Raw genomic sequence first — 23,245 nt, 5'->3', positions numbered from 1 at the left:
TCTCGCCGGAAGAACTTAAAAATAAAAGGACCTAAAACATACAAGGCACTGACAAAATAAAGACTTATGGGAAATAGCCACCATATTAACAGAAACCTTTTCAGAGTCATTTCCAGGGAATGGTATTTATGGTAGTCCAAAGGCACACATGCGTCTGCTTCTTCCTTGGTCGGCATGGTTACTTCTCTCCCTGGATTGTTTTCGTGGTTGTATCCTACACATTGGCACAGCCCGATTGGCTCGGGGTTCCCTGATGTTGCATGGGAAATGAAATGTGATTGGCCCGGCTCTCGTTAACCCCGCGATCCGATCCGCTGTAATCTGTCAACACGGATCTCAGGGCCGTTATTGTTGACTCGAAGGGACAAGGACCGACTGTGGGAAATGCTGAACAATGTCATCTTTGAACTTTTACTTTCTATTTGTGCCTTTGTCCCACATTCAGATCATTAACATAAATCCCTAGCTGGTTTATTTGCATGTTTTAGCATGAAAAAGCCCCTCGTACATTAAAGCTGGACGCTTCCCTCTGGCTGTGGCGCATAATGGCCGAGTCTGTTCAATGGGCCCATTCACAAGTTCCTCTGCTTAGTTTCTGTGTGTGTACTTGAATACTTGACTAGCCGCCAACATGTGTGACATCATGTGTCGGGGATATTGTTTCCTGCAGGAAAGTGACACATTCCTGAGGTCTTTTAGTTTTTTTGCTCAAACTACTATGCCTTTCAGGCACAAGAGCCAATACGTCTTATCTTTGTAGTTTTTAATTAAATGGAGGAGGCGTATTGTATTTATCTTGTATTAGCTTTTCTGTCAGAGTCTACTTCCTATCTGAAAATGTCCTCTTCACTGCCGTTGCTTCTGGAAGAAAACTAAAGTATTTGGACCCTTGTGGTCTGACCCGGTTCAGACATTTGTAGAGGTGCAAAGATAAATTAGCTACTAACTATTAAATTACCTGGCAAACTATTTAAATCGTTGATAAATCAGTTTGAGTAATTTTTTAATGAGGTACATGACGGACATTCGAATGTTGTCTCATGTTTCATTGTTACACATATTTGGTGCTCGAATTAAATACATTGTAAATAAAAATGTATGAAAAATGCCCTCCAAAATACCCAAAGTATTGAACTGCAATCACTCCACTAAAGTTCAGTCTAACGTTGATGTCTAAAAACATAAACATGTCACACCGTTCACTTCATCTTGAGACGTTGAAGCTCGATGCGTCAGCAGCCGTGTGTCTGATGAGTCTCTGTTGGTGTCGACGAGCCACGAGGTGCAAATAAACTATCGGCCTGCAAAGTGAGAGAAGTGTGAGGTTTAATTTTATTCTGTAAGTTGTGACAAATGACGATGATGATGATGGTGTGTGTGTCATTTAACGTCTGACAGATGATGTGTGTGTGTTTGTGTGTTTCATTTAGGGTGTAATACAGGGATGATATAGCCCTGTTTAAGAGTCAGCTGCTTGGTGTGTGTGGGTGTGTTAGTGTGTGTTTTGTGTGTGTGTGTGTGTGTGAGGATGAGTCATGCTCAGTGCACAGATGAGCCCAGGAGGATGTAGTTCTGTCCAGTTACTGCGTCTATTTTAGATAAGAGGCTTATTTTTTGGAGAATTTTACTTTATAATTTCAAAATATGTAACAAAAAACAACAACAACACAATGAAGAATCTAATATAAAAGCCATGTTTATTGGTCTCGACTGAGGTTAACGAGGACATTACGGTTGTTTTCTTGATCTCTCTCTCCCTTCTCTTCCTGAACGTTCCCGTAACCTCTTTCCTCTCCCTCTCTCCGTATGTTCCAGATGTCCCACTCGGACCACGGCGTCCACTTCCATGACCTCTCCTTCCAAACCCCCGGCACCCCCAAAGAGCTGGGCCCGGTACACAGGAAGTGAACTCAAGCGCCATCAGACCAACACATCTACCGACCCCTTGACCCTCCCTCCCTCCCCCCCTTCTCCTGCGTCATGGACAGCTCCCCCAAGCTGTCGGGCGAGACCCTGATCGTGCACCACATCCCCCTGGTGCACTGCCAGGTGTCCGGCGGGCGACAGGGCGGCAGCTGCGGGATCTCTCTGAAGAGGGGCGGCGGCGCCCCGCCGGCGTTCGTCCCGCCGGAGAACCTGGGCCTGAGCCGCACCACGTCGCTCCCCGAGAGGGACGTCCTCCAGAGGGAGGTGCTGCTCTACAGCAGCCTGATCCAGACCGGCGGCGGCAAGGAGAGGGGGAGGGGCGGCGGCGGTTCGACCATCAACGCCCACACGCTGCCCAGGGCCAAGCCGAGGAACAGGAACCCGCTGCGTCGCAATCCGTTCCTGCTGAACACGGAGGATGAAGAAGATGAAGAAGAAGAAGAGGAGGAGGAGGATGGCGACAACCTCAGCGGTTACCTCGAAGACTCCTCGTTCCACCTGCACAGCGACACCGACTCATCCGCCCTCGACAAAGGGATGCTTCCCTTCCATCTGCACGACCTAGGCTTCGCCGGCGAGCCCTTCCTCCTGGACGGGGCGGCGGGCGGCGGCGGAAGCGCCCGGCGCTCCCTGAGGGCGGCGATGACCTCCGACCTCTCCGACCTGGAGATCCTGGGACTGGACAGCCAGCTGCGCCACAGCAGCAGCGGCTCCAACATGTCCATGGACTGTGGCGAGCAGGACTGGGGCGAGGACGGCGAGGAGGAGGACCACCCCATGAGGTGTGGCCGAAGCTCCTCCTCCTCCTGCTCCTGCTGCGCGCTCTCCCGGCTCTACCCTCGCCACTTCCCCGAGTCCTTCTCGGAGCCCTTCTCGGAGTGCCCACGGGGCTACGGCAGCGACTCCTCCTGCAACAGCTCGGACGGCGTGCTGGTGAACTTCAGCGCCATCTTCAACAAGATGAACAACGGCGTTCCGGAGAGGCCGCCGCCGACGTCCGGGCACGCCAACCTCAATGGCACCACGCCGGCGGTTGTTTCGGATCTCGAGCGAAACTCCACGACGGCGGGGGCTTTCTACCTGGACCTCCACACCTCCCCGACGGAACCGCCAATTTCGCAGTCGGGCTTCCCGCTCGCCCGCGAGCCACACCTGTCCACCTCCTCTGGCTGCTCGTGCGCCGCCGAGCACCAGGGGGCGCTGGACCTCGACGACAACTGCAACTCCTACCACCACCTGCCGCACTCCGGCTCGTCCGAAGACCTGGCTTCCTGTCTGCAGAGCCAGGCGCGGCTGGTGGTCGCCACCCAGAACTACTACAAGCTGGTCACCTGCGACCTGTCGGCCCAGTCGTCCCCGAGCCCCGCCGGCTCCTCCGTCAACAGCTGCTCCGACGAGCACAGCAAAGGCAGCCCCACCCCCACCCAGCCCAACCAGTACTTCCTGTTCCGGCAGAGGGCCGAGGAGGAAGAGGAGGAGGTAGAGGAAGAGGACGAAGATGCGGAGTCATCCAGGGTGAGTGGAGGGTCTTTTCCCATCACTACAATATATAACAGTGAGATGGTCACAAGATGGTTGCGCCTGTCTCTTTAATAGCCATGTCTGCTCTGATTGGCTCGCGTAAATAAAAAAAAATCTAAAATCGTTAAAAAAAATGTAAGACTTTAATTACAATTTCATTGGAAATGTATAAAATATTAACACAATGTTTTTACATACAACACATATTGTATTTTCGGCCACTACTACCCTAACACTTCGGCCACTACGTTTCCATATTGTTAGATTAATTTAAATATATTATTTTGTGAATAAAACAATGCTGTTTAAATTGGCCTGTAATGCAGTACTGGGAAGAACATGGAGAGCAAGATAATACACAGATGTGCTTATAGGCTCGTTTCAGCACGCAACAGGATAAATGACATTACATTTATTTAACAGCCCAAAGTCCCGTGACATTGACACAATCTTAAAAAAGCCATGGCCCAGGTATTAGTCTGCCTCATTTACATCACAGCCACTGTGGGGTCACCTGACACCATGTCTGGGTTTTTTAAAGTTGTGTAGAAGGATATTAATCACAGAGCCACCGTCGCCCATTCACACCCTGATGGGAGGAGCTACGGTTCCACATGCCAATCAGCAGATGAGTAATCTGAACGCGGTTAGTAATCTGACTTCATTCCTCCTCATTCAGCGAGATGACGGTGTTGACGAGGATGACGACGACGAGGAGGAGGAGGAAGAGGAGGAGGAGAAGAAGGATCGGCAGGCCCCCCCCGGCGCCGCGATCCAAGGCCAGGTGCACGTCAACGTCTCCCCCCCCGCGGTTGGCCGCGCCGCCATCGGAGCGGCGCCGGGGAGCCGCCGACGCTCTCGCAGCTACGACCGCAACCTGGACGAGTCTCCGCCCCCCCGCCGGCTCGGAGCGCTGGAGCGCATGCTGAGCTGCCCCGTCCGGCTCAGCGAGGGCGCCGGCACCGCCACGGCGCCGGCGCCCCCGCGGGTCACCTCCTTCGCGGAGATCGCGAGAAGCAAGCGGAGGAACGGCGGCTCTGGGGGTTCGCCGCCGCTGAAAACGACGGGTGACCCCTTCTTCTCCTCCGCTTACTCCGCCCACTCCTCCTCCCTGGACTTCTCTCCCATCGCGGAGCGGTGTCCGGAGGCGAACTGCCGGAGCCTGTCGCCCGTTCCCTTCACCAGGTGTTACAGTCAGGGCAGCGCCGAGCGCCACCTGCAGGGGGCGAGAGAGCCCCGCACCAAGGCCGAAGGTACGTCGCCTCCCACTCTCACGGCAACGTTAGCATTAAGTCAAAATATAAACGTTTCTTACTTTATTTGCTCTACTTTGGTCTCCACCGACTCTCAAGGACAAACAACACTTTTCATTTTATTCAGTCATTTGAATCTTTATTAGGATTTTTTTTAACATGACCTTTTGTATATCAATGGAATCTACTGACCACCAGGGGGCGACTCCTCTGGTTGTATAGAAGTCTATGCTTTATTTGTTAAAGCTGCATTTGCTCTACTGACCACCAGGGGATGAATCCTTGAAGAAAACATATTACTTCCCAAACCCATAGAATCTTAAACAAACATTGCAACAATAAACATTTTGGTCTGGGTGATGCCGTCTCTGTGTCTGTGTGACGCTGAAGGGGTTGAAGTGGGACAGGCGTGCTCTGAATAACAATCCGGTGAGCGAGGAGATGGAACCCCTCCTCCCCTCTGAGCTGTGTGTGTTTGTGTGTGCATGTGTGTGTGTGCCTGGAGGCGGGACTTGTCCCACAAGACAAAGGAAGGTCGGACATGGTTACAGGAGCTTAATAGAGAGAATGCAGTTTTAACACATGAAGCATAGACTTCTATACAACTAGAGGAGTCGCCCCCTGGTGGTCAGGAGAGAGATTGCAGCTTTAACATATCCCAGGAACACATACAATTCTCTTTTTATCTGCAATTTATTAAGCTGTTAACAAACTACTCCGCCTCGGCTGATTCCACTAAATATTCTCCTTTAAAAATAGAGAAAAGCACTAAATGTAAGTTTTGTTTCTGGTCCCGATTACCAAGGTTTTTATGTCAATTAAATACAATAAAATCGACACCATAAAGAGGACCTTCTCATGCGGTCGTACGCTTTAACTTTTTTTTATTTTTTAGAAGAAACAGTAAAAACAATCCGTCCCATCATAATAATAAAACCTGTGTCTGTATTTTTAAGAAGTAATTTAATAGAGATTTCTGAATCTGCGAGCTCTTAAAGCCTGCTGACCTTTTAATGTAATATCGTGATTACAGACTTCTTCCCAGAATGCACCTGTGTAGGTAGCATGAGTGCATCTATTATTCATCCGGCTGCAGCTAACGATGCTAAGCACGGGGCTGCAAAGGAGGACAAATATAATGAGCAGGGAAGATCTGATGAGATGGAGAGAGGAAAGAGGAGAAGAGGGTGTGGAGAGGAAAATAGAGGAATAGGGAGGTGGGGTGGGGGGGGGCAATCAGAGGGATGACGGAGCAAGAGAGCAAGAAAAGGAGCGTTTCCATCCTGTATCCAGTGTGAGCTCAGGCCTCCTCCCTCCTCCCTCCTCGTGTTCCTGCAGCAGCTCTCTGTCGCCCTCTGTGGCCGAGAGACGTCACCGCACCCGGCTCAGGTGACAGCAGCAGGCCGGCAAACATATTGCGCAACGTTGTCTACGTCACGCGCTCAGTCCTCCTGCTGTACACACACACACACACACACACACACACACACACAGAGACAGACTGACTGACTGAAGGAGTGCAGGAAAAAAAGACTTCTCCTCGGCAGTGTCGCTCCTGACGCAGGGCCTTCAGGTTTTGTGTGTGTGTGTGTGTGTGTGTGTGTGACTCATGACTGGGCAGTTTTTCTGTGTCATGTGACCTCATCTTTTCGGATTTGGACTTTCGGTTTAAAGGAAGGCTTTTGAAGTTTTCGACTTGACTTTTTGTATATTAATAAGTAAGTTATGTTCATGTTTCACGCTCATCGGCCTTCAGTTCAACTCATGCTCTGCTGTTGTTTTGTAACCTGATGTAAGTCTGTGCACTGAAATGTTTTCACTGAATATCCATGAAGACTTATTATTGTTCTATGTTAATCAAAAATCGAAGTTTTACATTTATGAATTTGCAGGTGATTAAAAGTTATCTGCAAATTACTTTTTAGTTGTACCTCTAAATAAAAGAACTGGAGCAGGACATTTGTTATCACCCTCTATTCTGTATAGCCTCTTTATTAGGTACATCAAATAAATGTATTATAATGCATGATGGTTTATTTATTCATGGGGGTTGTGGTTGACCCGGTTCTTTTGTTCTTGTGCCCTCCTGTTCTGGTCCAGGGAGTCTCTCGGCGTCCTCAGACGGCGGCCCCCCAGTGCTCCGCTACAGTAAGGACCAGCGGCCCACCAGCCTCCCCATCCAGCCCTTCAGCTTCCACCACCAGTTCGCCTCCAGACCCCCGCAGGCCAAGCCCCAGCTGCCCCTGCTCTCGGGCTACGTCTCCGGGATGCAGGCCCGCTCCGGGTCCGGCTCCGGGTCCGGCTCCGGCTCCGGAGACCCGGGGATGGAGGACGATGGCGATGCAATGGAAATTGTGCTCAGGTACCACCAGGGGACCGTGGCTGCCCCTCCCCCTCCGCCCGGGTCGGTCCGCCCCTCGCCCCTCGGCAGCTACTCCCCGGTGCGGCTCCAGGCCCCGCCCAGTTCTGGGTCCTGCTCCACCTGCACCCCGCACAGCCCCTCCTGCCCGCTCTCGGCAAAGCAGGGAGGGGCTTCGACCGCTCCGCCTCCGTCCCTGGGGGCGAAGAGAGGGGCGGAGCCACAGATGCTGCCAGCGGTGCAGGGCCACTGTTTCCACGGCGACACGCTGAGCCCGCTAGGCTGCGCGGAGTCTGGGAAACCCGGAGAGGAGAGCAAAGCACCGGGAGCCCGAACGCATTACGGTAGGTTCTTAACGAAGCATGCAGCAGGAATAAGACACATAGTATCATTATTTGATATTTTGTTTTTGCCTTTGTTATTATTTGTTTATCTTTTATTTATTTATTTACTTTTTTAACACATACAAAAAACAAACAAAAAACGTTATCTTTGATCCCTGTACGTCATATTTTGCATTATCATCAATAAAGTTTATATTAAATAGTTTATTTAAGTTTTCAAAATTGTGATTCTGATGTTCTCGCTCTCCGGTTCTTCGTGGACTCTACTCACACTTTTCTTTCCTGTTTTCTTCCCGTTTCTTTTTAACTTTATACCTGCGGCCATCTTTTCTGTCCTCTGTATTCGCTGCTCTTCACGTTTCCTCGTTGGTGAATTCACTCTTGTCCTTTTCTCTTTCTTCTCTCCCTTCATGCATGGACCAAAAATCTCCTCCTTTACCTTTCCCACCTGCCCTTCCTCCACCTCCTGCTCCTTTTTCCTGCCACGCACACATACATATTACTTTCCTCCACCCTTTTAACCCCCTTCGGCCATGCCCATACATAACTCCTCCCTCCTCAGAGCACCACCTCTCCCCCCAGGCCCTCAAGTGGAGGGAGTACCGCCGGCGGAACCCTCTGGGATTGGAGAGGTCCTCGGAGGGCCCCCCGGAACCCGGGAGGGGGGCGGGGCCAGAACCCGGGAGGGGGGCGGGACCGCGACCCGCCAGGAGGAACGTGTTTGACTTCCCCTCCGCCCCCCCCCTCGCACTGGGACGGCTCAACGGTTGAACACTTGGTGTTTTTGTAGTTTCAAGACACGTGTGTGTGTGTCTGATCACCTGTGTGTGTGTGTGTGTGTGTGTGTGTGTGTGTGTGTGTGTGTGTGTGTGTGTGTGTGTGTGTGTGTGTGTGTGTGTGTGTGTGTGTGTGTGTGTGTGTGTGTGTGTGTGTGTGTGTGTGTGTGTGTGTGTGTGTGTGTCAGCAGCGGGCCAATCAGCGAAGCTGCAGCAGATCTACAGCGACTTCCTGCCCGACTACTTCTCCCTGACCGAGAAGCCCCCCGAGGAGTTCTGCCTCTCCCCCGACCCGTCCACCTCCTCCTCCTCCCAGGTCTCAGTGGACCTGACGCAGAAGAGAGGTGTGTGTGTGTGTGCGTGTGCGTAAACAATGTAGCCAACCTTCATTGACGTAAGAAAGACAAAAAGATAACAACAGAGAGAGATTTAACGAAACTAAAATGTACACGTCCTTCAAAGGTCCTTTAAGGGTCCTTCAAAGGTCTTTCAATGGTCCTTCAAGAGTCCTTCCAAGGTACTTAAAGGGTCCTTTAAATGTCCTTCAATGGTCCTTCAAGGGTCCTTTGAGGGTCCTTCGAATGTCCTTCAAAGGTCCTTCCAGGGTCCTTTAAGGGTCCTACAAGGCCTCTTCAGGTCGCTTAGTGAGCAGCTTCATCGGGTCTTCTTAAAGTGTCTTAACGATATCTTTGATAGTAAGTAAAAGCTCCTCCTTCTTTTAACTGCTCCAGGTTTGGTGAAAGCCGTGAACACGGCGGTGGATCTGATCGTGGCACACTTCGGCACCAGTCGAGACCCGGATGTGAAGGTAGGAGTAAGCCACACCCCCAAATATATTTACGCATGTGAGCCGGAGAACAAAATGGGAAAGTGAATATGAAATCTATGAACATGTCATACTTACCCCCCCCCCCCCCACACACACACCCTCCAGGCCAAGCTGGGGAACAGCTGGGTGAGCCCCAACGTGGGGCACCTGATCCTGAAGTACCTGTGCCCGGCCCTGCACCAGATGCTGCAGGACGGCCTGAAGGCTCACATGCTGGACCTGATCATCGGCCAGCGGCGCTGTCGGCCCTGGAACTTGGCGGAGGCCTCAACGCAGCTGGGTGAGGGCTTGAAAATGGCCGCAGCAATGGCCGCCGTTCGCCGTTTTTTAGTGCTCGTGTTGACGATGCTTCTTCCCCCCTCCGCCTCCTTCAGGTCCCTCCACCCGTGTCCTTCACAGCTTGTTCTCCAAGGTGAGCCAGTACTCGGAGCTCACGAGCCACAGCATGAGACTCAACGCCTTCGTCATCGGCCTCCTCAAGTGAGTCTTTTGGATTACGGTGTTTTACCGTTTTTTTCTGATATTAACGATGACGGCTTTATTTAGATTTTTGTCATTATTTTTTTAGTAGGCATCAATTAGACATTTACAGATGTCTTTCAGATTATTGACATTGCACCTGTAGATTTTTTTAGATCATACAAATTTTTGTTTTACATATCAAGAAGTGTAAAACAGGATAAACTAGAACGGGCACTCGGTAGAGCGCATACCTTCGCCGCAGCCACTTTTTTGGTACCTTTTCATGACTTTTACCTTTGACCCGATCGATCCCAAAATCTAATCAAATGGCCCCCGGATAATAACCAATCATCCCACCAAATTTCATGTGATTCGGTTTAATACTGTTCGAGAAGGAAAAATACAATTTTCTTCTGCTTCCATTTCAGCCTCAAATCTTTGGAGTTCTGGTTCAATCATCTTTACACACATGAAGGTCAGACTTCTATTTATTTATATTATTTATTATTGATTTGATGTCTTCCTCCTCACCGTGTCACGTCTCTTCCCTCAGACATCATAGCGGCGCACTACAACGCGTGGGGTTTCCTGCCCCTGTCTCAAGGGGCGTGCCAGCCGCTCTTCCGGGAGCTCCTCCTCCTGCTGCAGCCGCTGTCGCTCCTCCCCTTCGACCTGGACCTGCTGTTCGAGCCGCGCCTCCTCCAGAAGGGCCGCGAGCACCTCCGCCGCAAGGAGCAGCTGTGCTCCTCCTCAGTCGTCGAGCGGTCGACGGCGACGCGCTCCACCTTCCAGCTCATGAGGGGGTGGGGCGCGACGGTCAGCGACATGGTCAGGGACTCCTCCGGCGGGGGGGAAGCGAGGCGGGACAGGCCGGGGCTGAGGATGGAGGGAACGTGGCCGAGGACGGAAGGAGTCGGCGCTGGGGCGGAGGGAGCGAAGCCGAGGTTGAAGAGTGAGGGGGCGACCGCGACGGAGGTCGATCTGTGGACGCAGCAGGGGATGAGCGGGCGGAGGATGAAGGGTGTGGGACAAGAGAGCCAAGGAGACGGTGAGGAGAAGGTCGGGAGGAAGGAGAAGGAGAGGGATGTGGCGGAGGAGGGGCGGCAGCGGCAGGAGCGCCAGGCGGGCTGGTGGTACCAGCTCATGCAGTCCTCCCAGGTCTACATCGACCAATCGGCAGAGGGCTCCAAGTTTGTCAAGACGGAGAAGAGGAGGAGGCCGTCGGAGAGGCGGCAGAACCAGCCGCCGCCCGCCAGGGAGGGCGTGGTGGAGGGGGCGGAGTCGAGCCAAGAGGGGGAGGGGCAAAGGAACAGGAGCTCCGGCGGGGCGTTAGCCGGGTCCGGGGGGAGGCCGTCGTGGATGGGCAGCCCGCCGGACTCGGTCCTGAACCAGGAGAAGGAGGCCAAACCCCCGGGGGGTACCCAAGAGGAGAGACCCCCAAAGGGTCCGCGCTGGGGCCGGCTATTTGGAGCCAACGTCTGTTCCTCTACGAGGGCGGAGCCAGCGCAGAAGACCAGGTGAGGAAGATGATGAACATGAGTTTATGGTCTGAGCTCGACTTCTATACAACCAGGCGGAGACTCCTATTCAGTCATTTGAATCTTTATTAGGATTTTTTTTAACATGACCTTTTCTATATCAATGGAATCTACTGACCACCAGGGTGCGACTCCTCTGGTTGTATAGAAGTCTATGCTTCTTGTCTTAAAGCTGCATTTTCTCTCTTGACCACCAGGGGGCGACTCCCCTGGTTGTATGGAAAGAATATGTTTTATGTGTTAAAGCTGCATTCACTCTACTGACCACCAGGGGTGACTCCTCATGTCTCAGTCTCTAGTTTCAAATCTTCTTCTATACAGCATGATGTCATCTTTTAGTACCTGATGGTCATGTGATGTCGTTCTCTCTCAGGCCGCCGTCCGGTTGGTTCTCTCTGGACCGGTCGGTTCTGGACCTCGTGGCTCAAACTATCGGAGCAGGCGGCAAGAAGGCGGAGCCTCCTGCGGCACTCGCCCAGACCCAGACGGCCCCCCCACCGCCGACTGAAGCCAGACAACCGTCTCCATGGTGAGAAGAACCAACTAAAGATCTCCTTTTTAATTAAATATAATAATATCATAATGAACGGTCACTGACAGGCTCCTCCCCCTCAGCGAGGTTCGGGCCCTGCGCCGCCACGTGGCCACCGAGCCCGGCCGGCTGAGCTTCGGCCAGGGCGACGTGCTGCGGGTCCAGAGCCGGGGGCCCGATGCCGACTGGCTGCTGTGAGATCAAAGGTCCAAGGTCAACCCGCGGATCAGTGCGCAGGAGAGAGGATGTACAGGCTCATGCAGACTGAGCATGCAGACTAGAACTAGTCCACTTCATAGGGTTCTTCAGACTGAGTGCATGAAACCCAAAGACGCTCCTCTATTATTATTATTAATATGATTAATATGGGAGAGTAGAAATAACCACACTGGAGTTTAGATCTCCTCCCATCATCCACCTGTGTGTCTTTATCTCAAGTTACTGTGAGGAACCTTCAACTGGTCCTGAACCACCTCAGTTAGTCCTGGTCCTCTCTAGACCTCCATCAGTAAACAGACCACCAGAGAGAAGGTGGTCTGGTTCTATAGAGTTCTTCTTGAAGCTCCTCATCGGAGCCACCGGGTCTGATTCTGTAGAGACCAGATGACGTCAAGCAGGTTCACCAGAACCTCCTTCTGCTCAGACCCAGATCCAGCAGAGACCAGCCACCGTGGACTAGACCCAGATCCGGCTTCACCTGCAGCCTCGGACCTGGACCTCCTCCTCCTCCTCCTCCTCCTCCAGAACCAGGACTACGAGGGCCAGACTGTCAGACCCTGCTGCAGTGGAGGTTTCCTAAAGGGACCCTGGTGCTCAGCGACAGTACCGCTCTAGTCCACAAGGGGGCGCCAGAAACACCACGTGAAGGCTCCTCGCAGTAACTTCAAATTCATATAATTCCCCCCCCCACAGTCCAGTTTGTTTTGGTCCACATGTTCACGTGATGGTCACAAACTGTAAATACATAACTTATGTTCATTTATTTAATTTAAGGATGTCCAATGAAAGCCGAGGAGCCGAGTGAAACCTTCGAGGAGGCGCTGAGGCTCATTTAGAGTAAATAATCTCATCCATGCCTTAAGGAGAACGTCGGACATATTTGTCTCATTATATTTTGTATGTGTCATGTGACGCGATGACATGAGCGTAAATCTAAATACTTCACATATACGACGCTAAACGAAGTCCGTGTGCATTTATTAACTCAATGAATGCTTCTGTGTAGTTTTTGAAAAACTTCACGATATAATTTCACCTGGTTAAGAAGTTTCTTTCGTTGCATTATTGTACAGCTTTTATTATTTTCATGTATATATTTAATTTCATGCAATTTGAACTGTACATATATTTAAATCCTGCAGAGCTCCACGCGTGTGAATGTTAATACAGATTTAATAATGTGAAATACAGAGAGCGAGTATATTCTTTAGTTTCAGACGTGATGGAACCCAGAGAGACATTGTGGCTCCTTTCCTTCCTTCCCTCTTCCTGCCTGTAAATACCTTGTCCGGCTGTGTGACGTGTACGTACGACATTATAAAACTATTATGGATGTTCAATAACAAAGTGCTCATGTGATCACACGCGGCTCCTCTTGTCATTTTGTCCTGAGCGCTGTCTTGAAGGTTCAACACTCCTGTAGTTCTGATTGGCTCGGGAAGTCGTGATGTCATTCTGCCTCTGACAGGAAACCAAGGCACGGGCCTCATTATCATAATAATAATATTACTTTATTTGTATCGCACAAGGTTACAAAGTGCTACACAATATAAAAACAACAAGTTTGCACAAAAGTAAGACGGAACCAAAATAAAGCAACACTCTAAAAAATAATAAACCTAAGATCAGCCACTTTATATGCCGGCTGAAGGCTCTAAAACAATTTGTACATTGAGATGATTGTTTTTTTATTGTATATATTCTTATTTTAAAAAAGGAAAATATTTTATATAAACATTTTAAATTTGTATTTTTTTTTAATTGTTTGTTCCTACACATTTTTCCAAAAAATATTGACATTTTTTTATAAATGAATTAGAACATTTTTTATTTTTTAATAAATATTTTTTTAATTATTTGTAACATGCATGAAAAAGCGGAGTTAAATTCTTTTTAAGAGTTCAACTCATTAATAAGTGTTCAGAAAGTTTCTTTTAAATCCCTAAATATTACCACGTACACACACACACACGCCAACATGAACTACCGGTGAGGAGTGCAGCCACTATTTATTTTTTAAATGTCAAAAATCCCCCCAAAAAACTAATAAACTGTCAGTTGCACAAACGTTCAAATTGTTGGTCCTCTAAAAAAACTAATAAAATATATATAAAAATCCTTCTAAATGTTTTATTTTCATTGCGACTAAAACAAATTATATATATATAAAAAAGCGTTTGGATGTCATCTCCTGCTCAGTGGTCGCTGGAGGGGTCAAAGGTCGTCAGCGGTTACTGTGGACACTGGACAGAGTTTCTCTTTCTTTTAAATCACCAGCTGGATGTTTGTTCTCTCTCTCGGGACTTTCCCCGCCGGAGCGTTTACGGGAAAAGAGAAACGGAACGTTGAAGGTGTGTCGCCGCCGGAAGATCTGGCGGAAGATCAGGACCTGAAGGCGATCATTTCGGTTACTTTACTCACGTGCCAAATCAACAGTCAATTGTCATTAAGCTCCATTAAAGACATTTTATATAATAAAAAACATGTTTTATTGATTAAATTCAGATCTTTAAAGGACGTTTAAGCATTTTAAACAAACATAAATATGAGTTCTCCTCACCTGGAGGACGTGAACGTAACGTTTCAGTATTTCAACCTCTCACAGTGAAGATGGTGGACATGAAGCTGTGACGACAGCCTCTCTGCCATTGGCTGGTCTCCCTGCAGGTGGGCGTGGCCAAGGGTCATCAGGAGAGTGGAAACACCTGAGGTAATCAGCAGCACTGGCAACACCTGGACCTTGAGAGAGGGAGAGAGGGAAAGAGAAAGAGAGAGGGGGGAGAGGAATGTGAAATAAATAAGAAATATGAAATAAATAAGAAATATGAAATAAATAAATAAGGAATGTGAAATCAATAAATAAGGAATATTAAATAAATAAATATGGAAAATAAAATAAAGAAATAAGGAATATGAAATAAATAAATAAGGAATATCAAATAAATAAATAAGTAATATGAAATAAAAAAATAAGCAATGTGAAATAAATATATAAGGAATATCAAATAAATAAATAAGGAATATGAAATCAATAAATAAGGAATATGAAATAAATAAATAAGGAATATGAAATAAAATAAAAAAGAATTAGAATAAATAAATAAGGAATATGAAATAAATAAATACGGAATGTGAAATAAATAAGAAATATAAAATAAATATGAAATAAATAAATAAGGAATGTGAAATCAATAAATAAGGAATATGAAATAAATAAATATGGAATATGAAATAAATAAATAAGGAATATGAAATAAATAAATAAGGAATATCAAATAAAAAAATAAGCAATGTGAAATAAATAAATAAGGAATATCAAATAAAGAAATAAGAAATATGAAATAAAAAAGAATTCGAATAAATAAATAAGGAATGTGAAATCAATAAATAAGGAATATGAAATAAATAAATAAGGAATGTGAAATAAATAAATAAGGAATATGAAATAAATACCAACAATGGTGATACGGCTTCACAGCTTCTCACACACCATTCAAACAGGCGACGTCAGATAATTCCCAGATTTACCAGGACCTGGACCAGGAGCTGGATCTGGACCAGGCTGGTCTCCCTTCAATAAATCCGCTCAACTGATCCTGAACCCAGATTTTAATGTTCATAACTTGTATACCCAGAGTGCTCTCATCTTTTCAAACTATGCTTTTATTCAGAAATATATTCCTGCTACTGTTTCATACGACGTGTTTCAGTTTTTAATGAAAAGGCGGAAACAAAAGTTACAAAAATAATATGAAACTTTATTTCAGAAACTTTGAGTCATAAAAGACAAAAAGAGCTTCTTTTTCCCAGAATCCTCTGGGAACAGGAAGTGCCGGTGGCGGCCTCTCGGCCTCTAGTGGGCCCTCCTCCGGTTCTCCTCCAGGCACCTGATGTACCTCCTCACCCAGCGGGCGTCGGCCGGGTGCGGGGCGCACAGAGTCCTCCCGAGCCTCGTCAGGAACCTGCAGGAAGCAAGACGAGAGACGCTCGGACCCATCGGAGAGAAGACCAAACCTCTGTGACCCCCGTGACCCCCTGTGACCCCCCCACTGGGGGAACCTGTTGGACCTTCTCACCTGGCGGCGCTGATTTGGCATCCCCTCCCGGCTTCCTGCAGGGTGTAGCTCTGCAGGCGGGGCAGCGGGGGGGGCTTCCCGGACACCGTCAGGCAGCAGTCCACCGCCACCTCGGCTGCAGGAGAGAGAGCAGACGGGGGAGTCAAGAGGAAACACATGGGGAAGGAAACAGGAGGAGGAGGAGAGAGTGGAGGAAGCCTCACCTGATGTAAAGCTGATGCAGAGGAGGAGGAGGAGGAGGAGCGCTGCAGGTGAGGAGGCCATGTCTTCTTCTTGTCTCTTCGTGGCTCTGAGCTCGGGTTGTCTCTGCAGGAGGAGGAGGAGGTGATGCTGTGAGGAGAAGGAGGAGGAGGTGCTGCTGTAAGGAGGAGAGCTGCTGTGAGGAGGAGGAGAGCTGCAGGTGTATTTATACGCTGAGGATGTGAAAGTGAGACGATGCCAGTTGAAAGGAAGTGGAAAGAAAGGATCGGCTCATAGACAATTACCTCCTCCTCCTCCTCCTCCCATGCGTCACACAGCCTATGCAGCTCCTTTGTGTTCGATGCCAACGTTTAACATCTTTGTAAAATAATGAACTCACAATGATCTCATTTACAACCCAGTGAACTTCTTATTCTGTATTTCCAGAAGAGAGAAACTACAACAATGTTACTGTATGATGAATCTCACAAGTCTAAAACATAAATGATATATATAGTGTATAGAGGCCCATCTCCAGTGTTCTAATGGTAAATTGTGTTATCACCTTAGAAGACTAACGGAGGGGTATAAAACCGTAAACCCTTTTTATATGAGCGCAGCTGAAAACAATTATGCTGGTGAGAGAAGCTATAAAACTGGCCTTCCTTTGAGCTACAAGAAGAACAACATTAATATTTACAATAAAAATCATTATGTATAACCTTGTCAATGTCTTGACTATATTTTATATTAATTTTGCAATTAATTTGATTTATAAAAGTGTGAGTTTTTATGGAAAACACCAAATTCCTAAAGGTCTTGTGTGCGTGGAGATGAAACTCTCCAGGTCTCGCTTTCTTTTTCGTTTGAAGTGTGATCCAGTTTTTCCTCGGAGGCCTAAAGTTTCCTTTCCTCTCACGTTTCATCGCCTTCAGTCCGCTTCGTGTTCGGGCTTGTTGCTTTTCAACGTTTTTTTGACGAGCGGCCAGGAGGTTCTTCCTGCTGCGGGTTCACCGGATCATCGATGTTCCTTCTGGGTTTGACTCCATCGCCTCTACCAACATCACAGGTCCTGATAACTGATCAGTTCCATCAATAAATAACTATTTGGTTCCATCGCTTTAACATTAAAACAACCATCATGTAAATATCAGAAATATTAAAACTAATAAACATCTACATATAACAACATATCATTTTATAAATGTATATATATATATATTTATGGACCGCCTTTGACTTCTTCAGGGTCCCTGTAGCCCTAACAAGCCTTGTCAAGGCCTACTTCCAGGACGTGCAGGTGTGTTTGTCAACAGCAGAGTACACCACAGCATGGCAGCATCTAGAAGTGGGAATTATGGCGGGCTGCACCATCTCCCCGCTAGCCTTCACAATGGCCATGAGATGATAATTCGAGCATCTCGGTGGGTGGTTGGAGGACAGCTTATAAGAACTGGCCTGAGGCTGCTGCCTGTGAGACGACCTTACCACCCTCACTAAGACCAAGGCTTGCACTGTACGGCTGCTGAGAAAGCTGCAAGATAACATCGAGCTGGCTCGGATGAAGATGAAGCCAAGCAAGTCCAGAAGCATCTCCATCGTCAAGGGGAAGCTGTCAGACCAACGCTTTCTCATTGGCGATGAGCCCATTCCAACTGTCTCTGAGAAGCCTGTGAAGAGCCTTGGCCGATGGTATGATGCCTCCCTTAAGGACAAAGAGCAAGTAGATCAGCTCAGGAAGGATGTAGCCAGCAGCCTGGAGAACATCGACAGAACCGCACTACCTGGCAAGTTGAAGCTGTGGTGTATGCAGTTCGGGCTCCTTCCACGCCTCTTATGGCCACTTACCATGTACGAAGTCCTGATCTCAAAGGTGGAAAAGCTGGAGAGGCTGGTCAACTCATATGCATGGAAGTGGCTTGGGCTTCCCAGGTGCCTCAGCAGTATAGGGCTCTATGGCAAAGGAGTATTAGAACTTTTGCCCATTTCCAGTCCAGCAGAGGAGTATAAATGCGCCAAAGTTAGACTGGAGATGATGCTATTGGATTCGAGTGATCCATTTGTAGCCCAAGCTGCACCCACCCTGGCTACTGAGAGGAAGTGGACCCCACTGGAAGCAACCAAGCAGACAAAGGCAGCACTCAAGCACAGGGACCTCGTGGGCCGAGTGCAGCACGGGAGGAGTGGTCTTGGAGCCGGAGCCAGTACACCGGCCTGGAGCAAGGCTACTCCGTTCCAGAGACGCAAGCTGGTGGTCCAGGAGGTACGTCAGCAAGAGGAGGCAGCAAGGTGGGAGATGGAGGCATTTAAGGCTAGCTTCACCATCAGGGCCACTTATGATGTACTGCCGTCTCCCAAGAATCTTAGCCAGTGGTACGGAGAAGACCCCACATGCTCCCTCTGCCCGACTCCAGCTACACTAAAGCACCTCCTGGTGGGCTGCTGCAAGACCGGCCTCACTCAAGGCCGGTACACCTGGCGGCACAACCAGGTGCCACAGTGTCTTGCTGGAAAGTGGACGGATGAGTGTCAATGCCCTTCCTCCACCATCTCGTAGGCCGGCAACAACATTTATCCGGGAGGGCGGGGGCCAAGCCACTTTCACCACCTCAAGACCAGAAACTGGACAGCTTAGTGGGGCACGGGACTGGAAGATGCTGGCAGACCGAGGCCAGAAGCTCCGCTTTCCAGCAGGAATAGCAACAACAAATCTGCGACCAGACCTTGTGCTTTGGTCGGCCTCACTCAAGCAGGTTTATATCGTCCAGCTCACGGTGCCCTGGCAGAATGCGGTGGAGGAGGCCTATGAGCACAAGAAGCTAAGGTATGCGGACCTTGCAGCAGACGCACAAGAACGAGGCTGGAAAGCTAAGGTCTGCCCAGTTGAAGTAGGCTGCAGAGGATTTGTAGCCTACTTCATCCAGGCTTCTTTGAGAGATGGGAGTGTGGGGGAAGGCCCACAGGCAGGCAGTCAAAGAACTTTCCAGGGCTGCTGAAAAGGGAAGTCAGTGGCTGTGGATAAAGAGGAAGGATTGTCGGATGAGTCATGGCATCTAGGGAGTGAGCCCGGGACGCCGGATCTCACTGCTGAACCCTCTGGAGATGTCGTGGGTCAATCGGCGAAACATCAAAGAAGGAGGGCGCCCACTTGATAACCCATAGGATGCCATCAATCATTCGACCAGCCCACGGAGCCTCGAGTATGCAGAAAAGGATATTAACACCTTGTCCTACATAAAATATCTGTATATATATATATCACGCCATTTTAAACACAGATATATCGTAAGAACTAATATATATATATATATATATGTATATGTATATATATATATATTTTACATATATATTATATAAATATATACATATAATATTTTCTTTAGTTTTTTATATATATTTAAAGCCACTACATGTAACTTTTTTGAAAAGCATCGTGGTGGTAATCGGTGCATTGTGCATTTATGCAATTTCATACACGACCACTAGATGGATTCAAAGACATTATTTTTTTAATTAAAAAAAAGTTTTATCTTTTTCGTTTATTTTTCTTTGTTTTTATTGCGCCATATTTTACTGCGTATTGTACTTTTTTAATTTTCACTTGTTATTGACTAATAGTTTTAATTGACAACTGAACTGCACTTTGTGACACTTTGATAAGCGCAATATAAATAAATGTACCTACTTACTTATGAGGGCTTTAAATAGCTTTATTTCAATGTAATAATAAGCATGTCTAAGGACTGTATGTTGAAGTCACATTTAATTTTCAATCAAATTAAGTTTTATTTTTGATGTCTTTTGAGATGCAACTAATTAAAACTATGTGAGAATGAAACATGGTTAAAGTATGAAATTAGATTTGTGTAAATCTTTATTACCTTCGCATTCTGCGGAAGGTTATGTTTTGATCGCTGTGTATTTATTTATTTATTTGTATGTGTGTGTGTGTGTTATTCGCATAACTCAAAAAGTATTAAACCGAATCGCAAGAAATTTGGTGGGATGATTGGTTATTATCCGGGGACCATGCTTGATTAGATTTTGGGATCGATCGGGTCAAAGGTCAAGGTCAAGGTTATGAAAAGGTCAACATCTTCTTTTTACCATAGCGCGGTCAATTTGTATCCAATTGACATGCAACTAATGCCAACATGTTCACATGACATCAAGCTCCCCACACTCTCATGCCAAGTACCAAAAAAGTGGCTGCGGCGAAGGTATGCGCTCTACCGAGTGCCCGTTCTAGTGAGATATGTGTCTGTATTCTAATATTATTATCCGAGGAATCGAAACTTAAAACAGATTTGATTACTTTTCTATCCCGATGTCGACTTTCAGGTTATCGTTTGATTATTGAGCAACAATCTCCCAATATGGAACATTTCCAGGCCCCGAACCTTAAAGCAACAACACAAAAGATTCAGCTTTTGATTACAGGCTTCGGTGCCCAAGAGATTACCACAAGCTCTCCGACTGCCAAGTGTTTATCTCCACAAATATAAATCATAACGTCTTCGTTGAATCGTTCAAAGACGGAGGAAACGGTTTGCTTTTTGAGAAAGAATGATCATAAAGCCTGAGGTTACTGTGGCGGGTGGTTCTATAGTCTCACAGGAAACCAAACCACCCACACACACACACTCACACACACAACTAGTGCCCTGTCGCTGACGCAACGTTAATGTTATCAGAGCCTGGAGCTCTCTGCAGGAGGTGACACGAGGAGAGGGAACCTCGGTGCCTCCTCGCTCCTTGACGACGTTATATTGTATTCATTTTAAATTAAAAAGCAATTCAAGAAACAAAAATACGGCTATATATCGATGTATATATATATATATATATATATATATGGGTAGTTGACATATAAGGGTGAAACAGTATTTTTTTAAATAAAGTTCTAATGAGGATTACAGTTGTATGAAATTATAATATTCAAATGCTGAATTTTTCTAAACTGCTACACTCAAAGAAATGACTCATTGGATGAACTCAATTAAATTGTTGGCAGGTTTTCCATCCAATAATTATATGCAACTCCAACTCAAATTTAGCACATCAGTGCAATAAAATGTAATTAAGTTAGTCCAACTCATTTGTATCAAATACATCTAAAATAAAATAACGATATTCATTAAATTAAATTAATTTGTGTTTGTCCAACTCAAAATATAAACTAACTAACGAACAAAATATGCAAACTCCACACAGAAGGAAAGCCCCGACTGGGAATTGAACCCACGGACCTCTGGCTTTGTGGCGACAGTGCTAGCCACTACACCACCATACAGCCCTGAAAGTGTCTTCACCTCATGTAAACAACTGATTTTCAGCTGGCGCATGCGCAAAGGGTAGTCCTCAATGAAACACATTCATTTTGAGTTGATATGCACACCATCTAACCTAAATAAATCTAATAAATGAAAGTATTCATACATTTTGTGTTACACCCATTAAATATAAATATCTATTTTTGTAATTGATTTATTTAAATGTATCAAACAATATTTAAATGTGTCACCTCGAAGAAGGGCTTGAATCGCTTTTGTGAGTGTAACCTAAATAAATCTAACAAATGAAAGTATTCCTACATTTTGTGTTACACCCATTCAATATAAATATCTTCGTTTTGTAATTGATTTATTTAAATGTATCAAACAATATTTAAATGTGTCACCTCTAAGAAGGGCTTGAATCGTTTTTTTGAGTGTAGTGTTCCCTTGATTTTTTGTATAATGTCATTATTTTTGAAGCTTTTCTTATACAATTTGTCCTGCGGTGTGACATGTCACTATGACAAACATTTAAATATGTTACTATTATTGATTTCAAGTACAAATTAGGTATGTTTAAAGTTTAAAAAGTACTCTTTCAGAATGTTCATTAAAATTATGCATATGATTATTTTTCACAGCTGTTTTTTTATTTGATTAGTCACTTGTAATTCTCATGTTTGATTTAAGAAAAATATTTTTTACAAATGTTGAACTACAGCTGTCACACTACAGGACCCTCAGAAAAGGACACATTTATTGTCTGACAGAAACAGTGACATTTATGAGATTAATCAGAGGTAAACCCTCACCTTTCAACCTTCATTGTTCATTACAACATCTGGGGGGCTTCCTGGTAGGGGGGTTGACTCAGGACCCCTATAGTTGTCCATGTAACTGCTGTTTAAAAATCTGATTTTCCATGTCACACCACAGGACAGCATTTGTGTTACGAAAGTTATTTTGCTGTAAATACTAATTTACTAGTTTTGCGCATATTAAAACCTAATATCAATAATGTAAATAATATATACAATATAATGCCAAGGCAGTTACTAGCTGCTCCAGATATTTCTGGTTTATTTTGTTCATGTGTAAGTTTAATGCTTCACCTTTCTTACGGTCACACCGGAGGACATTTTGCGAATTCACCTTAAAATATAATCAAAACATAACAGATATTTCATACAAAATCCTACGTTTAGAACAAAGTACCATAATATGCTTCACTACCATGTGTTGTTTAAGTGGTAAAATGCATCTAAATAAACATTCACACATAATTACAGAAAAATCATGTCATGTCATCCACCCATATATATATATACATAAATAAATAATGATATACTTATATATATAAATATATATATATATGTGTATGTATATAATATAAACCACACATCAATACATATTCTTTGAATGCATATTCCACGCCATTTTAAACACAGATATATTGTAAAAAACAATTATATCTATATATATTTGATATATTTATAATAAATATAATAATTGTTTTCAACACATGCAAAACAAATATTTATATATATAGAGATATCATATATATCAAATATATATATTCATATTTTATAATATTTTACAATGTATGCATAACAAATATGTATATATATGTATATATATATAAATCACGCCATTTTAAACAGATATATTGTAAGAAATAATGATATATATATACATAGAGATATATTTTACATATATATATTATATAAGTATATATATATTATATTTTTTTAGTTTGAGTTTTTACAATGTGTAAAAACAAAGGTGTCCGCCAGAGGGCAGGCTTGTCTTTCCGACGGGTTCCCCCGGCTGTGGCCGCAAGAGGAGGATGCTGTTTGGAGCAAGAAATCAGCGCTCAGACCTGGACGGAGCTCGGTTTTTATTTGGATGTTGAGGTTGAAGGAAAGATGGCTACCAGAAGGAAGCAGAGGAAGCA

General features: G+C 46.0%; 2 protein-coding genes across 5 annotated transcripts in view; one reads left to right on the top strand and one right to left on the bottom strand.

Moving 5' to 3' along the window:
• The window catches only part of rusc2 (RUN and SH3 domain containing 2), a 46,083-nt gene extending 32,960 nt beyond the window's left edge, over nucleotides 1-13,123 (top strand). Inside the window, exons 3-14 of one of the 4 annotated variants that reach the window (XM_056418801.1) lie at nucleotides 1,816-3,441; nucleotides 4,127-4,700; nucleotides 6,801-7,403; nucleotides 7,966-8,169; nucleotides 8,371-8,523; nucleotides 8,911-8,987; nucleotides 9,114-9,288; nucleotides 9,383-9,488; nucleotides 9,899-9,945; nucleotides 10,024-10,987; nucleotides 11,382-11,537; nucleotides 11,624-13,123. In XM_056418801.1, the coding sequence (XP_056274776.1) occupies nucleotides 1,981-3,441; nucleotides 4,127-4,700; nucleotides 6,801-7,403; nucleotides 7,966-8,169; nucleotides 8,371-8,523; nucleotides 8,911-8,987; nucleotides 9,114-9,288; nucleotides 9,383-9,488; nucleotides 9,899-9,945; nucleotides 10,024-10,987; nucleotides 11,382-11,537; nucleotides 11,624-11,738 (4,635 nt within the window). In that variant the 5' untranslated portion in view covers nucleotides 1,816-1,980 and the 3' untranslated portion in view covers nucleotides 11,739-13,123. Of the gene's footprint in view, nucleotides 1-1,815; nucleotides 3,442-4,126; nucleotides 4,701-6,800; nucleotides 7,404-7,965; nucleotides 8,170-8,367; nucleotides 8,524-8,910; nucleotides 8,988-9,113; nucleotides 9,289-9,382; nucleotides 9,489-9,898; nucleotides 9,946-10,023; nucleotides 10,988-11,381; nucleotides 11,538-11,623 lie in introns of all 4 variants that reach the window. The other 3 variants (XM_056418800.1, XM_056418803.1, XM_056418802.1) reach the window with 3 other exon arrangements.
• A 2,380-nt stretch (nucleotides 13,124-15,503) lies between these two features.
• LOC130197236 (C-C motif chemokine 19-like) lies at nucleotides 15,504-16,205 on the bottom strand. The gene is made up of 3 exons (XM_056419809.1): nucleotides 16,039-16,205; nucleotides 15,836-15,950; nucleotides 15,504-15,721 (listed from the first exon to the last, which is right to left on the bottom strand). Exons 1-3 carry the CDS (start codon nucleotides 16,097-16,099, stop codon nucleotides 15,613-15,615), a joined length of 285 nt encoding a protein of 94 aa, XP_056275784.1. The 5' UTR covers nucleotides 16,100-16,205; the 3' UTR covers nucleotides 15,504-15,612.
• Nucleotides 16,206-23,245: the final 7,040 nt, after the last annotated feature.

Source organism: Pseudoliparis swirei, chromosome 7 (genome assembly GCF_029220125.1).
Source record: "Pseudoliparis swirei isolate HS2019 ecotype Mariana Trench chromosome 7, NWPU_hadal_v1, whole genome shotgun sequence".
In the NCBI taxonomy this organism is placed as follows: Eukaryota; Metazoa; Chordata; class Actinopteri; order Perciformes; family Liparidae; genus Pseudoliparis; species Pseudoliparis swirei.
This window is presented reverse-complemented; position numbering and strand designations above follow the sequence as displayed.